The 15,508-nt window shown below is 32.5% G+C and overlaps 1 protein-coding gene across 10 annotated transcripts in view; it reads right to left on the bottom strand.

Annotated features, from left to right (window-relative positions):
- The window catches only part of LOC117123876 (single-stranded DNA-binding protein 3-like), a 62,684-nt gene that overhangs the window by 31,967 nt on the left and 15,209 nt on the right, over window positions 1-15,508 (bottom strand). For 9 of the 10 annotated variants that reach the window (XM_033269915.1, XM_033269918.1, XM_033269919.1 and 6 more), the window contains exons 3-4: window positions 11,083-11,127; window positions 1,161-1,220 (exon numbers count right to left, since the gene is read on the bottom strand). In XM_033269915.1, the coding sequence (XP_033125806.1) occupies window positions 1,161-1,220; window positions 11,083-11,127 (105 nt within the window). The remainder of the gene's footprint in view (window positions 1-1,160; window positions 1,221-11,082; window positions 11,128-15,508) is intronic. The other variant, XM_033269916.1, reaches the window with a different exon arrangement.

Here is a 15,508-nt window from a genome sequence, read left to right as displayed (position 1 = left end):
TCAGATTGAGTTCTATAGTCAAAATACAATGCATGTTATTTTTAATACCGGCATGGTTGTCTTCTCTTCAAAAGAATTCGTATTCCTGTATTTTAACAAAATTCAATTCAAATAATAATAATTCAAAGTTTCTTCAATACCGGTCATATGTATGTAAATATATTTAAACTTTAATTGATTCAGATTAGGCTTATAGATAGAATACCCGATCGGCAGAGGAGGTCCCGATTTGTGAGAAGAGCACGTGCACATTCCCTTGGAAGCACTGCTTCCATTCCAGTGTTAAATTGGCTATTCTGACGCCACCACACGGTTGTCACAATAGCAAATTTAAGCGTTATAGGGTATACTCTGACTTCCATTGACTCACTGAATAAGTGATTGGCTGATATCGAAGACCAGCCATGCGGAAATTCTAAGTAAGATGCGATAGGCCCGACTGTGACTTATCCTAGGTACCAAAGTAGGCCAAACATTAAAAAACTTTGCTATTCCAATAAATAGCATTCCACTAGAAAAATTAGGGTGTATATAGAAGATCCTGACTAAGGAATGCTAAATAAAACGGGGAATGTGTACTACTATATTTTTTATTCGTTTTAGCCAGGGTATGCACTGCATACCTTGTTTGCCTTGACGGTCCGCCACTGTTCAAAATTAAGAATTCTACAATCAGTTTTCCTGGTGTTTAGCAGATTTGGTCTTTAATTAGAAAAAAAATCATTTATAAGGATAAATGATAGATGTATATCTCCTACTAGGGCCACATAAAAGTAGTCTTTAATTGGAGGTGGTTGTTAATTGGAAATGTGTTCAATTACAGGGAGAATTATAATCATTAGTTCATCACAGAAATTACAGAGGGCAGCAAACATAATTTGTACATCAATAAGATGAAACAATAGAGGGCACTATAACCTTTTTCTATATTTTCAGCTTAGCAGACAGGGAAATAATATTCTAATTGTATGCACATAGGGATCGCTAGTCAGAATAAAAAGTTCACACATTAGTAGGGAAATTTATACCGTACACATAGAGTATATTGTCAATCCAAAAATACCAATTATCATTTCGAAATTAAACATTTTCATTCTAGAAATAGATTTATTTTAAAAGCTAACGAAATAATTATATTGTTATTAAAGTTTTGTTCTTACCTGGCTGGCAGGCATTCTGACGGGACCACGAGGACCAGGATACCGCGGTGATATAAATGGCTGCACAAGAAAGAAAAAAGTAAAAATATGCACAGGAAAAAAAGGTCTGGTAGACTGGCTAAACATACACCAACCCAACCATCAAGCAAAAGGTAAGATTATTTATCGCTACCAATCATGTAAATCACAGCACAACATAGACGTAGAAAATACAAATTAAAAAAATTAACCCTCATGGAAGACACATATAAAGCACCTTTCAGAGAATAACATTTAATTGGTATTAACAATAAACATTTGAAATTTAGGTTGGGGAATCCAATTTTGAGAAAAATATATTGCCCATTTTTTTTTTTTTTTTTTTTTGGTAGACCCTTAGTTTTGTTGTATGTATGTGGCAGAGTTCAGTAAACTTACAGTCTGTCAATTGTAGATTTCATGATTCACATCTATAGTAGATCATGCACTGCTTGTGTCTTTAGAAAAGGCCTGTTATTTACACGTTGGGGCGAAATTGGCTAAGGGCTGAATTAGCTTTAAAGCTAGGAGTATTCCCATGCAAAGGAAGAGGGTTGCATATCTAGCATAACCGATTTATATAGTATTCTATAACCAGAGGCATTAATAAATGCTATAATTTAAATGACCATAGAGCACTACAGGAACTAGTGTTATAATTGTTATTTAGTGGTATCCATGATACGCCAATATTTTGTTTGTTCTACCACTATCTACCATTTATTCCCAATACATGTTATTCATAAATTAAAATGAAATAAAATTATTTAATAAATATATGTGAGGATGAACAAGTACTGTATATTCCCAGAGGAAACATTAACAAGCTTTTAAAGAATTATATAGCAGTCAAAGAATTCATTTGAATATGTAAACAATATAGATTTTTTTTTTATAAACTGCAGAATTATCAACTAAACTTTAAATAATAAGGAGCTATATTTTGTACTTAGGCCTACTGTACCTATTGCATACATTGACAATTATTATTTTATATATATTTTTTACTTCAAGTACATTTAATCAGGTAGAAACTAATATATAATTAAGATTAGCAAAAAAAATGCAATAGCCCCCTCTATAGGCAAATAACTATGAAGGAACAGAACAACATCTGAATTCAGAGGCCATATCGATAGGTTTGAGTCTACTAGAATTTAAACCAAATATAATTAATCCTACATACCGTAGAACTATTTTTAGACAATCGTTAATTCAGGCTAAATGTTGAATATAATTTTCACAAATTATGAATAATCTTTAAATTAATAAGTACCATAATGAAGAAAACACCAATATATAGTAACCACAAATAATACACAAGTTAAAAACCAAAAAAAAAAAAAAAATGAAAATTATAAAATAACCACATGTATATTAATAACTACAGAAATTTTACCTGTTACTAAATTGTATTACCAATTATTGTATTATTGTTTATTAATCAAATTTATGATACTTATTAAAAATAAAATTAAAAGGCAGCACTCTGAGACTAATTTGGATGTTATTTATTCAACACGAGCTAACATCCAAGTTAGTCTCAGAGTGCTGCCTTTTAATTATCTTTGTATATTGTTTAGACTAACACGGCTTCATTACCACTTTTATGATACTTATAGTATAAAAGAAATGTACATTTCAATTGTTCATCTGTGTACTTTCAATTAAAATTAAAATGAGAAAATGTCTTCTTTGTTAGTTACCAAGATGCATTTATGTTTTTTTTAAATATGTCCATGAACTGACTATTAATAAATTAATATTTTTCTGTTTTTGTATTTTTTCATTTTTGTAACTAAGTAAAAAGTATTTTTATATGTGAATAATCTAATTAATGGTTGAATTAATATTTTTAAAGGGTTTTTTAACATTTACAAAAAATAAAATATTAAATAAAAGAAATGAAATGAAGAGTATTATGGTGCTTAGTAATTCTTTAGCTACCCTTTGTGAAAACAGCATCCTTTATTTTGTGTGTAGACTGTCTTAAAATATGTTTTAACTTAGGGCCCGTTCAAGCGAAAAATGTCAACCGTATTCCGTTTTTTCACCGGTTAATTGTACCGAGCATTCAGTAGGTGGTTGACCGTTTGACCAAGTCTTAGTTCACGTTACTGTGTAACAAAACTATTCTGGAAGTAAATTTCAACTTATCCCACAGTCATTCTTTGTTTACTTTCTACTGCTGCTATAACCAGTGCACGTACGCACAGCACAGCATACGGGAACGATATTTGAGCTCAACAACTTATAAACGCTGCTTTCAAATCTGTACCTAGGCTAGTTTATTCAACATTATTTCTCCGAATAATGGTAACTTTACAAATCGAACGCGTAGCTATGCTACTAGCCACCTTTATGGCCCAATAACGTGATGTTATGCTAATGGTTTGGCTGGCAAAGGAGAGCTGCAACCAGGCCTGGGCTGTAACCCTTAAATTTCGCACACTGAACTGTAAAACATTTGAAAAAACAATTAAGGTTGATTTATCGTTAGCTCCAGTTCCATGCTCATTCTATACACTGTATTCTAACCAGCAATTTGGTGGTAAAAATTGTCACATCTGGATAATCCAGATGGTAAGGTAATTAGGCTAGTGTCCGAGCAGTTTTAGAAAGTGTGTACCGCTGAATTAACTGGTAAATCGCAGATATTTTTTTGATCGAACAGGCTCTTCGTTGAATGGTGATTGCGGTCATTATTAAAGTATTCATTGGCCTATTTTAGACAGATACTGAAGGTTTCTGAATCAGTTGACATTACCACTACTGATGGATATTATAATTGATTACTGGTGTTTCCAAGAGTATTGAAATAAGGGGGAGGGGCTAATGGAAGATGAAATGAGAGTGTTTGACTCGGGGAAACTAGCAGGCAAAATAAGGTGATATTTTACTACTTGAGCATATTTATCTTGCTGCAAAATTTCAATGGTGACTCGAGGGGGTTTTAGCCCCTCACACACTCCTGTAGATATGCCACTTTTACTGAGAGATCATAAGCAGATCATGGCATGCTAAAAATATTGCTGAAGTGTCTGGTATTGTGAAGCAGGCATAATTCTTATTCTCCAACATAATTTTTTTTTTTTTTTTTAAAAACATGTAGTGACTAATTCTGATACTGCAACCACGAGAGGGAGCCAGATGGTTACTTTCACATGGTCAGTCCAATAAAAATCCACCCAAAGAGCAATTAAATTAACTGAAACATATTTTGTAAATACATTTTTATTTTTACTTACCAACTTGATGTGTATTCATGGTTATGCTATAACAACATCAGGTCCACATATGGACAAATACAGAAATGTTCACACACCATGGTTGTGGCTTTTGGTCTTATGGTCAATATTACATAATACCATCATGATACATTACTGTTATACTTTTCTCTATTATATTGTTCTTCCAACAAATACAATGATTTTCATTGTGATTTTAATATTCTATCGTTCCATATGGAACACATTACCAACTGATATTGTTTACCTCAATGCCATTTCAATTTGTTATAAAAATTTCAAAGAATGTTTTGATCAATACTACTTAAATTTCACTCTTTTTATATCTTTATTTTATTTTTATGTGAATGGCGATTGATTGCCACATATTTAAAATTTAAGTTCTGATTTGTGATTGGGTCTCTTCCTTGCAGGCCCATTCTGAAAATATCTCATTTTTGTTTTAGTTTGGTCACGTGCTGATACCCAGTAATGCATGAATTATAATTGTAAAATAGTAGTGCAAGTTACAAGTGAAAATAAATGAATGATGATATGATCATAAGAAACTGTACAGTAATATAATATTTTAAATTAGAGAGAGAAATAAAGTATTGCAAATAATTTTAATTAAAAAATGTTTATTTTATGACTTGAATAAATAACATAACTAATTATACTCATTTGTTTACTTTAAATAATTTTTATTTGTAATGGGACACAAAATATATTATGTAATGTAACTTTTTTTATTTGTTTATTTTATTTTTTTCTCCCTTAAACAAGTACAATGATTTTCACATCAGAGAGGCCTGATATTTTTAAACACTTAAATATATTATATATTAAATTTTATTGTGTTAAAACTAAAATAAGTGACTTAACTATAAAATTTAAAATTATATAATTATTTCTTTTAAAATTTTCAATGTACATGATTTTAAAAATGAATAAACAATCCATTTTCAACCACTCAATTTAGAAAAACAAAAAAACTAAACTTATTTGCAATGGGAAGATTTGTGATTTGTTCACAGAGCTCCTTTCCAATAGGCTTCAACTGAAATTGTCCCGAGCCCATACAAATTGGATTTTGTTTCATCAGTGACTGTTTTCCATAGGGAAGAGGGCAATATCTCGCCTGTCACTGCAGTTTACTTGTGGAGAAGTGAATAATTTCCGGCCTGGATGTTTTCACAGTGAACAGTAGCAAAATCCAAAGCCATGCCAGATGAGAATTTACACTGATTCATGCAATAGATTTAAACATTCGTTTACAGTAGCCGTGTGCTGATAAATGTAGCGACATGAGTATGCGATAGTATTGTCAATATTTGTTCTATAATTTATGAAATATGCATAGTAGTAGTAATAGAATAGTGTATACAATAATTATGAATAGTATATAGTAACCATGTGGCTACAATAGTATTATGTAACAGTATCCTGTGGTAGCAGTTTTTAACAGTAGAGTAAAAATTGAATTGTCCACTTAATATATTGCATAGTAGAAGTAGATTCATAAGATTGAAAAAAAAAGATTTAATCACCAAACATAACATTTCATTTACAATACATGGCAATTAATAAGCTATTATATAATTGACAATTAATAATATGTTATTACATATTCATAAACTATAAACTATTATAAAGAATGTAATACAAATGAGTAATATATAATTCATCATTATTTTTGAATGGGTGCATTATCAATATTTAGATATTATTACTATTACAGTAGGAATGTGCATTTCTAGTATTTATGCTACGGTAATCATAATCATAGTAGCTATATTACTTCGGCAGTGCAAATATTTTCTATATACCAGTATACTATAATTTAGAATTCATGCCTGCAGTAGTCGTAGGAAAATATTATGAATACTTCATTAGATTACAATACCTTCCTTTAGTATAGGCCCATCCTCTTAAAATTCAACACAAACTTTGGTTGATTTTGGGGAGGCAGGCTTATACCTAGGTAATCCCCGATACAAATCTTTACAAAATTACAAACCTAACAGTGACAATGCTATTATTATAAAGCCGACCAATTGAAAAACATTTTTAATACTGCCTAATTCAAAGCCAATCATTGGTCGGTTTTTCTGAAAATATATTCATAAAAGTCAACTGACCAAATCATTAACATCGTACCCCGGGCTTTTGCCCGGAAAAACCCTAGTATGTAAAATTGTAATTAGTATATTTAAATTTAATCTATTGATAACACTGATATATATTTTTTTTAAGAAGATCTGTTTTAGAAAATGAGTGTCTTATTGTTAATATTAACAATATTTTTAAGATTGTTATTGAAAAATTTCAGAAAAAAACAAACACTGCCTCAGAAAAAAACAAACACTGCCAAATAAATATTATATTAAAATAAAATATAATTTATCATTCTGTTTACCAGGAGGGAAAAAAGTAAACTTGACTGTCGGTAATATAATTTTAACATTTGACAAGATTTGGTCTTCAGAGAGTAATGTGGAAACACGTCGGAAATATTTGAAAAATATGGCTTCCTATTACCTTGAAAATACCACCAACTCTTTATCACTCTCATCTCTTAATCACAAAATGAAAATCCTATTTCTAATTTTAAAATCATTTTTTAAAAATATGAGACTTGTTTTTTGCTTGAGTTAAATTTTCTGTGTAAAATATCTTGACGTAATCTCAAAATCGGGTTTGTCGATAACTAGCATCTAGTTTTCTTTGTCATATATCCACTCTATAAAAACAATTGGTGTCACTGTCTCCCCCCCCCCCACCACCGCATTCGTGTCTGTTCATTAATAAATTTTTGTTATTGTTTCTTATGTCTTAAAGGCACTTTCAGACAGGTTTTTTTTTTGCTGTGGAAGACATGACCATTGACTTTATCAGTGATATGGTAGAATCATTACAACATGACTTTTTGCTGATTTAGTTTGAATTTTTTTTTCCTATTTTGTGGTTAATTTCTAGGTAAATATAGTTGACCTAGAAATATATTTGGATTTTGACACAGGCAACTCTGGCCTATGACAACCTTTTATTTCCCTTATTTTTTTCGCTTATTTCCATTATATTTTGTTAATATGTTTACCTCTGCCAAATAGGTTATATTCACCACTGTCTGTCTGTTAGCACGACCATGCAAAAAATAATGAATAGCTAATCATAGAATTTACTGGAGAGGTACATATGGGACTACGGAAGAGGTGATTAAACTTTGGGAGGTAAAGGTCATTCTGATTCAATTCAACAATTAAACATTTTTACATATTTAACATAAATTAAGTAGAAAAAAAAACATCAAAGATTATTGTACAATTACAAGGATATAATATAATTGATTAATTAAAACATAAATCATTAAGGGACCTGTATTTATATAAGGTTCTTTGCCAAGTTTGATGGAGGGACACAGTGTGGATACATGTAATTCGGAGACTACCCAATCTTCCAAACGATCCTTGTTAGCATCATGTACCTTTTTCCATTGGAATATCAAGTACTTTATTTGAGGTTTTTTTGTTTCTTAAATCAATTGTGAATATTATTTCAATAAAATAAACTATTCAGTTCATAGCCAAGTCCCTAATTAGTGTTTAATCTACTGAATTCATATATAGTAAAAATTCATTTTTATTCTGGTAACCAGTGACTGACTTAAATTAAAAAACTCTTTTTATTAATTTTAAATTTTCCCATAAAATTAATATAGAACTTAACAAATTAGTTTTACAATTCTTTTTATAGACACTCAAATCATTTTATACAAAATATAACATTGCTATTTTTTGTTTAGTTTTCTTTACTGTACATAATTATTTTTAATAATAGTTTTAAATATAGTTTGATTATACATTGATTCTTAATGTTGACATATTTCAATACTGGTAAACCCATTTGATTTGTTTTACTATTTGGTACAGGTAATCACTTTGCACTGTTGTATTATATATGTGTGTCTAAAGTTGCTTTAAGTATCTTGAACAAATTAAATAATAATCATATACAGGTATTTGCAGAGACAAATAAATAGATTTTTAATTTTTTTTTTTAAATTCCAAGCTGCTTTTGGAAATCTTATCTACAACATTTGATGCTGCAGTTATTTATATTTGTATTTTACCAGGGTATATTTCTATAATATTTCCATGTTTATTATAGCAGTTGATGAATCAGTGAAACATGCACTGCTATGCCTTCTGGGAAAATCAGCACCAGATCGAAATATGAATAAAGGGAAATGGTCTTAATTGTAACACACTCTCAATACGAGCTACTGATTTCCCGAACTTCCTTGCGGATCTATGAGGCGATAGCCCCTTCCTTCGATATAGTGTTAGTCAATTGTCAACAGGGGGGCTAGTCTAGGGTAAGGCAGGAGCAGCAATGCTATGATATCAATCGATGAGGAATGCTGTAGTACGGCTAGGAAATTAGTAATAAGTTCTGAAGAAAGTTTGAGAAAACTCCATCCAGGATTCAACAGAATTCTACTAAATAATTTCAGATGGCTGCAGTCAACACAGATTATTATTATCTATTAAGTGTTTTTTGATCACTGAGGAACAGCCAGATAATAAGATATTCATATCCCACCCTTCTTCCTTAAACTTCGTAATTCTAAGTTTGAGTTTTAAGTACTGTATATGCTTTACATCCATGCTTGAGTGATTATACAAATTTAGATGAAATCCAAAATCCAAAAGTGGATTTTACCATTATTATGTATACACCATTTTATTGGGTCTATTTTCAAACAGCACCACCAGCATCTCACAACACTTCCCCGGGGCACATCCAGCAGCCTAGTCTGCGAAAATTCCATTTTTCCAGACATATATCTTCTTTCGAGTATTTTTGAAAAGCAAAGACACTGCATTTTTTATGTGCACCTTTTTTTTTTCTTTTTTTTTTTTTGAATTTTGTTTTCTCAGACTAGCCTAGGCCTCTACAACCACAAGGTTGTGCACCAGTCACAGGGCAAAGATACACTCTAGTAACTACATAGAGTCAAATGCTTAGGCCTCTGAATATCCCCCTGTGGTAGTTGACAGGTTCTCGGAAATTTTCATTTCAAATTTAGGTAAAAAGGTGTATAGACACTGATAGTAATTGTTGGTTTATTTACTCAAAACATTTTAAGCTTTTAAAATTTTAAACACTTAAAATTTTTAATAAACCTCTTTTAAGTTGGTTTTCTCTGAAATTTGTTTTCATATACTCAACTTCTTGGGTATTAAATTACAAGTATTATAAATGATAGTAGCATTTTTTATCTCTGGTACAAAATGACTCATTTTTTTTAACTTTTATTTTGGAAGTCTTCTTGTATGTAAATGTAAAGCTAATGTTGAAGTGATCAAGGAAGTTCAGATTAGGCCTGTGGGAATTTGCAGTGACTGCAGCATAGTGTATACCAATAGAGTACACTCACAAACAATCTCATCTTTTCGAATAATGTATCCAGTTCTGAAAGGTCCACTGATTAATCTCAGATAAGATACTATAACACATACTCCAAGTATAATACATACTCCAAGTATCGAAATTCACGCCATCGTGTCGGGATTCAATATTTCGACACTAATTATGTCATCATCAGTTTTATTTTATGCATTACTGATATGCCATTATGTATAGTCTGAATGCCTCATTCAAAGAATTCAAGTTCTCAAAATGAGTTTCTGAAATGTTTAAGATAATCATTATCACCTAGGCAGAACATTTTTCATCTATATCATTATCATTTTTCATATCAATTTAAACTGTTCTAACCAAAAACCAAATTCAATGCCCCAGCCACCAAAAGCATCCTAACATAACATCATCAATTGTCACTAAAAATAATACCACCATAACCACCGTGATTCAGGTGATCATAATGTCAAGCTTTCTGCTAACTCTGTCTGACCAACCTACATTTAAATTTGTAGGCTTTATTTACATACCAGGGTCCTTAGGTCCGAAGTACACTATAGTGTAGTAACCTTGCATTGTTCAAATAGGCCTACCGTAAGTTAGTTTACAACATTAGCCTCGAGAAGAAGTCCATCTCGAAAAGAAGCCCATGGGCTTCTTTTCGAGATTTCGAGAACATTACAGACTGTATAAATTACAAACACACTTGGTTTAAAGAAAAACTTGTACAGTAGTTAGGTGATATAATGCCAGTTAATACACTCCATGATATAGATGTTACTGTGGCCCTATTTATTCTTTTATTAACTAGTAGTATGTTCCCGAAAATTTACAGCATTCAATTTAAAAAGAAATCCCTTCTATTTACTTTTAAAAAGTAGCCTTGAAAAGAAGACCATCTCCAAAAGAAGGCCATCCAAGTGTCACAAAACAAGCCTCCACCCAGGGCTTTTATTCGAGGTTTTATGGTATACAGTAGTACCAATGAGGTTGTTGTACCAATAGGATATTACCAATGTGGCACCAATATTGTACCAATGTGGTACCGACGTTGTACCAGTGTGGGGATAATGTTTTATAATTTCATTTTAATTCAGTACCAATGGTTCTATGATAACAAGAAGATACTAATATGGTGGTACCAATATGGTACCAATAATAACAACATGGTTTTCTGTAATGTGGTACAGAACCTTGTTCATATAATATTTGTAAAAAAAAATATAGGTGTAAAATATAACCCATCTTACCTGTCCTGTGTCCATCATGTTGGGATTATGACCTTGTGGTGGTAACTGTAAATTTGAAATATTAATGTACAGTTAACAATAATATAAACACATTTTTTTGTAATGTATCAAAAGTCCAATTTAAGATTTAATTAAACAAATAAATCCATTTTACATAAAAAAGGAGAAGGATGAAAAGTTCCTCCCACCGAAAGTCCAGCCCACTACTAATTAATTACTATGCTTAGTAGATTTCTGCTATATTTAATGAGAGGTGAAAGTAAACCAAATATAAAAAGGTGGCTCAAAAGCAATGATAAAGGGATCAAAAGTATGAAGAAACATGGTTTCTTTTTAATTTGACCTTTACACTTATACATACACTATCACACATGTACAACCTTGGTAAAAGTGCACACCATATTTATGAATGGAAACCATTGACTTAATTTAATACCAACTTAACCATGTAATAGTACCAATAGTATTATCTGGAATACTCTTTACATTCAGTACCAAGCAATAGAGATTAAGCGATTTCCTGTTCGTTGGAATCTATATATAATAAAGTTATTGCTGGTTGGAATCAATGAAACTATTAATAGTATCAATACTATTTATGTATATTAATATATAGCAATTATTTTCTATGGTTTTTTTTTGTTGTTTTTTTTTTTTTAGAACTACTGCAACGGTGGAGCAACTTTTGGATTACTACTGTACATAGAAGAGTGTACATAACTATTCCAATGGGAGAGATTTGACAATCTGCTAAAAACCAAAACAAAAGAAACCCATTTAAAAATACATTTATTTATATCACTATGCTTGTTTCCTTTTAAGGGATATTATACATTATACTTTTTGTCTTGTCGTGTGATGAGCAAAGCCTAGGCCCCACTTATAACATTGTGCTGACGGTAATGGGGACTGCGACCTCTATGTTGAAAGATATTGATTGGCCCTTGACCACAGCACCACGGATCAGCGAGTAGACAATAACCAAAATATGAAGGCTGATCGGTTTGAGCTCCTGGATGAAGAAGGAGCCTTGGCGGAGGGAGAAATAACAATAAAATTTTATTGACAAAAAAAATACGGTAAAAAAATATGTGCCAGAGGGGAAAAAGCAATAAATGGCACATTTAGGCCCTTGCTCGTGATCTCATCTTTGCGATGTTTCAATGTTCAGTAATCAGATTAATAAATAATATAATTCCACCATCACACATAACATTAAAAATTAGGAGTGGTTTGGAGCAGCAGGTGCATTCTGCTTCTCAACCTTTAGGTTGGAGGTTCAAATCCCTCGCTGTGCATTTCGCACATGTCCTTAGGCAAGGTACTTTACACACAGTTGTCTATCTCAACCTAGCTCTATAAGTGGGTACTCTGGTAGGTTCAAAATCAAAATGCGCTGATTACAGCTGCAACATTATGGAGCTGAGTATGTGTTCCATGTGCTTGGTCCAATGACCGGAAGGTGGAAGGGGAGGGGTAATAATGTGAAGCGCTTTAAGGCCTTGTTGGCATTAAGCGCTTATACATGTGTAACATATTAATATTATAAGAAGATTTGAATGTTCAGTGGAGTAAACAGAATATCATGTACAGTTAATTAGCATGTGGCTCCTCTTCTTGCAGAGTATACAAAATATCAAGGAGTTGAAGTAGAGGTGAAACAATGCTGGGCAACAAAGAAACAATGCTAGCCAGGATTCACAAGCCTTGGTTAGTTATTAGGGATCGCTAGCCCTAGCTAAATCGCAAGAAAGCTAGAGCATAAACTTAAGTGGCGTCAGTGGTAAGTTAGTCAAAGGAGTAGAAAAGAAGAACGCCAATTCTTGCTGTGGATTGAGATTTGAACATGAAATTGACAGGAGATGACCGTAATTTGGAAAGTGCAAGGATCCAGAACAGACAACCAGAATGTCAAGATGTTTTTGCCACGTGAATGAAGTCATCACAGCCGAGTAGCTCCGCACTTGAGATCGACATATGTGGAGCTTTACTTGGCCCACTTTGTCCAAATTACTACTGACACAACAATGTCTACAGTACAATGACATGATGTTCTCAAGACATGTAAGGTCATACATTATGACTAGTTGTCTCTTTGACAAGGACATTGAAAAAAAATCTTCTCAAAGCTAAAAATTAAACTACATTTACAGTGGCAGATTCAAGGGGAAGGGGGCTCAGCCAGGCCATTCCACCCCCTTCCCCCACCCCACACTTAAATTTTTCAAAAAATTATTTTTTAATAATTGAGAAAATAGAAAAAAAATATAATTTTAAGTCTGAGGAGAGTGCTATTTGTAAGAAATGGCCTAGACCCTCCATCTGTGATGTCCCTCAAGGGCCCTCTATTTCAAATTCTTAGATCTGCCACTGATTTAATAGGACAATTTCTAATCTTATTTCATATTTTTTATCGAATAGACAGGGTTGTAGCTAAAGATAAATAAGGGTGTGGTGATAGACATTTTGAGGGTGGGTGTAGGTGATACCACTGGTATACTCTAAATGATAAGAGTGGATTTTAAGGATGGAAAAGTGGGTTAATAAAAGTGGGTGGCGGGCCATGATATTAGCTTTACACTGGGTGGCCCCGCCCACCTCCGCCAACCATACATCCCTGAATAAAAACTCAATAAACTCATACAATTTTTGTTTTTCTCAACGTACAATACTTGACCATTGTCCATTCTGACAGCAACTGGACAAATACTACTTGTTTGATCAGAAATATTCTTCTATACTATTTTTATATTTATAATATACCTTTAAGTTGCATTCTGTAAACAAATAAAAGGTTTTCTATGAGAGACCAGATGAGGTTGTTTTGTGTATTTTCGTCAATAGTAAGCTTTCGGTTTAACAACAACAGTAAGATACAGAACGTAACGACATTCTACAAAATCACCTGCGCATGAGTTTAGTTCCCAACGTACAGTACTCTGAATTGTAAGACAATGTTTAGCCCAAATCAATGTTGTTTCGAAAACGCAAGACGGTCACAAATGATTAAATTCACTCTATGTTCATATCGTACAAGCCGAAAACTCATCTAGTAACTAGAAGTAATAATAAGGTCAAAGTTTATACATTTATACCAGTCAAAATAATAGGGTCCGAGATGTAATTGGAAATACAAAAAAAGTAAAATAGAACTCGAAGCCAGCACTAAAACCACACAGTATGGGTATACACCATCATCGTTGACCATTCAAAACATGCACTGACCAGCACCAGTTGATTCTTGGTAAACCCTGGACACTTGGCACCTCTTTACTGATAAAACTAGAAGAAAGCTAGTGATTTTGGCTGCACAAAGTGTTATAAAAAATAAAAGTTAAGAAATGAAATTAAACCATAATAGCAAATGCCACTTTCAAAGTTGCAGCGATTGCAAATTGTCACCAAATGCACATGTCACAGTGACGACCAACTTGTCACCGTTCAATCGGCTTGACCTACATCTGCTAAGCAAGTAGCTTCCTGGTGACAAGTGACAGATCATTGACATCATCAGGACAGTCACTAATATTTCTCTTTTATGTCAGATAAACATCAATGTCACAAACAGAACCAATGTACTATTCATTGCATTCTTGCACTTTAATATCTTTTTTTTTCATTTATATCTAGTTAATGGAAATTAACACTTGAGTTTCTACATGTCCAACTGAGAAATAAAATCTATTAATTAAGGCATGCATGACTTTTCAATAACAAAATATAAAATCAATTCCAAAAATCAATTATAAATAGATAAAATAGTCATAAATCAGTATTATTCCGACTGTTGATAGGGCAGAGGGATCTGTGGCTATCACTGCAGTTGCCCCTCTCAAATATAAGGTATGGGGTTTGAATCCCTTATGCAAGGCACTTGCATGGTACACACCTGTATGAATTTCTTCACATAGGAGAAATATAGAGATACCTGGTTGGATGTGAATGTAGGCTGTGGAATATTCAACCTGGTGATAATTATCAATACATGACTGTGAGGTTCCCCTGGGAGAAAAATCCATGGATGACAAGGAACACTGCCCATGGACTACGGCAACTACACTGTGTTAAGTATACTGTTACCATCTCTCTTACCCGAGTAAAAATGTGGATCAAATATGTTTGGACAATTTGAAACCACCTAAAAAGCCACCAACTTATCATATGACTCTACAACCAATCATATCCAATCACAAGACTGAAAAACTAAGGATGTTTCTATTTCCAATAGACTTGGAAGGATTAATGCTGTTTACGTGAAATTATCTCATGTGTGGAATTGTCACAGTAGGAAATAATACACGATAAAAAGTCAAATTTTGTTAAAATGACTAATGCACTTCCATTGGTTATAATCACCTGAAGGTTGAATCACGAAGGCCACTGACAGGAATGTTACTATGTTATGCTGACTCGGGCTGCGGCGAAC

This window comes from Anneissia japonica, unplaced genomic scaffold, assembly GCF_011630105.1.
Source record: "Anneissia japonica isolate Jap-2015-1 unplaced genomic scaffold, ASM1163010v1 scaffold287736_len1891122_cov214, whole genome shotgun sequence".
NCBI classification, from domain to species: domain Eukaryota; kingdom Metazoa; phylum Echinodermata; class Crinoidea; order Comatulida; family Comatulidae; genus Anneissia; species Anneissia japonica.
The sequence above is the reverse complement of the archived record's forward strand: the minus strand, read 5'-3'. Positions and strand labels throughout refer to the sequence as shown.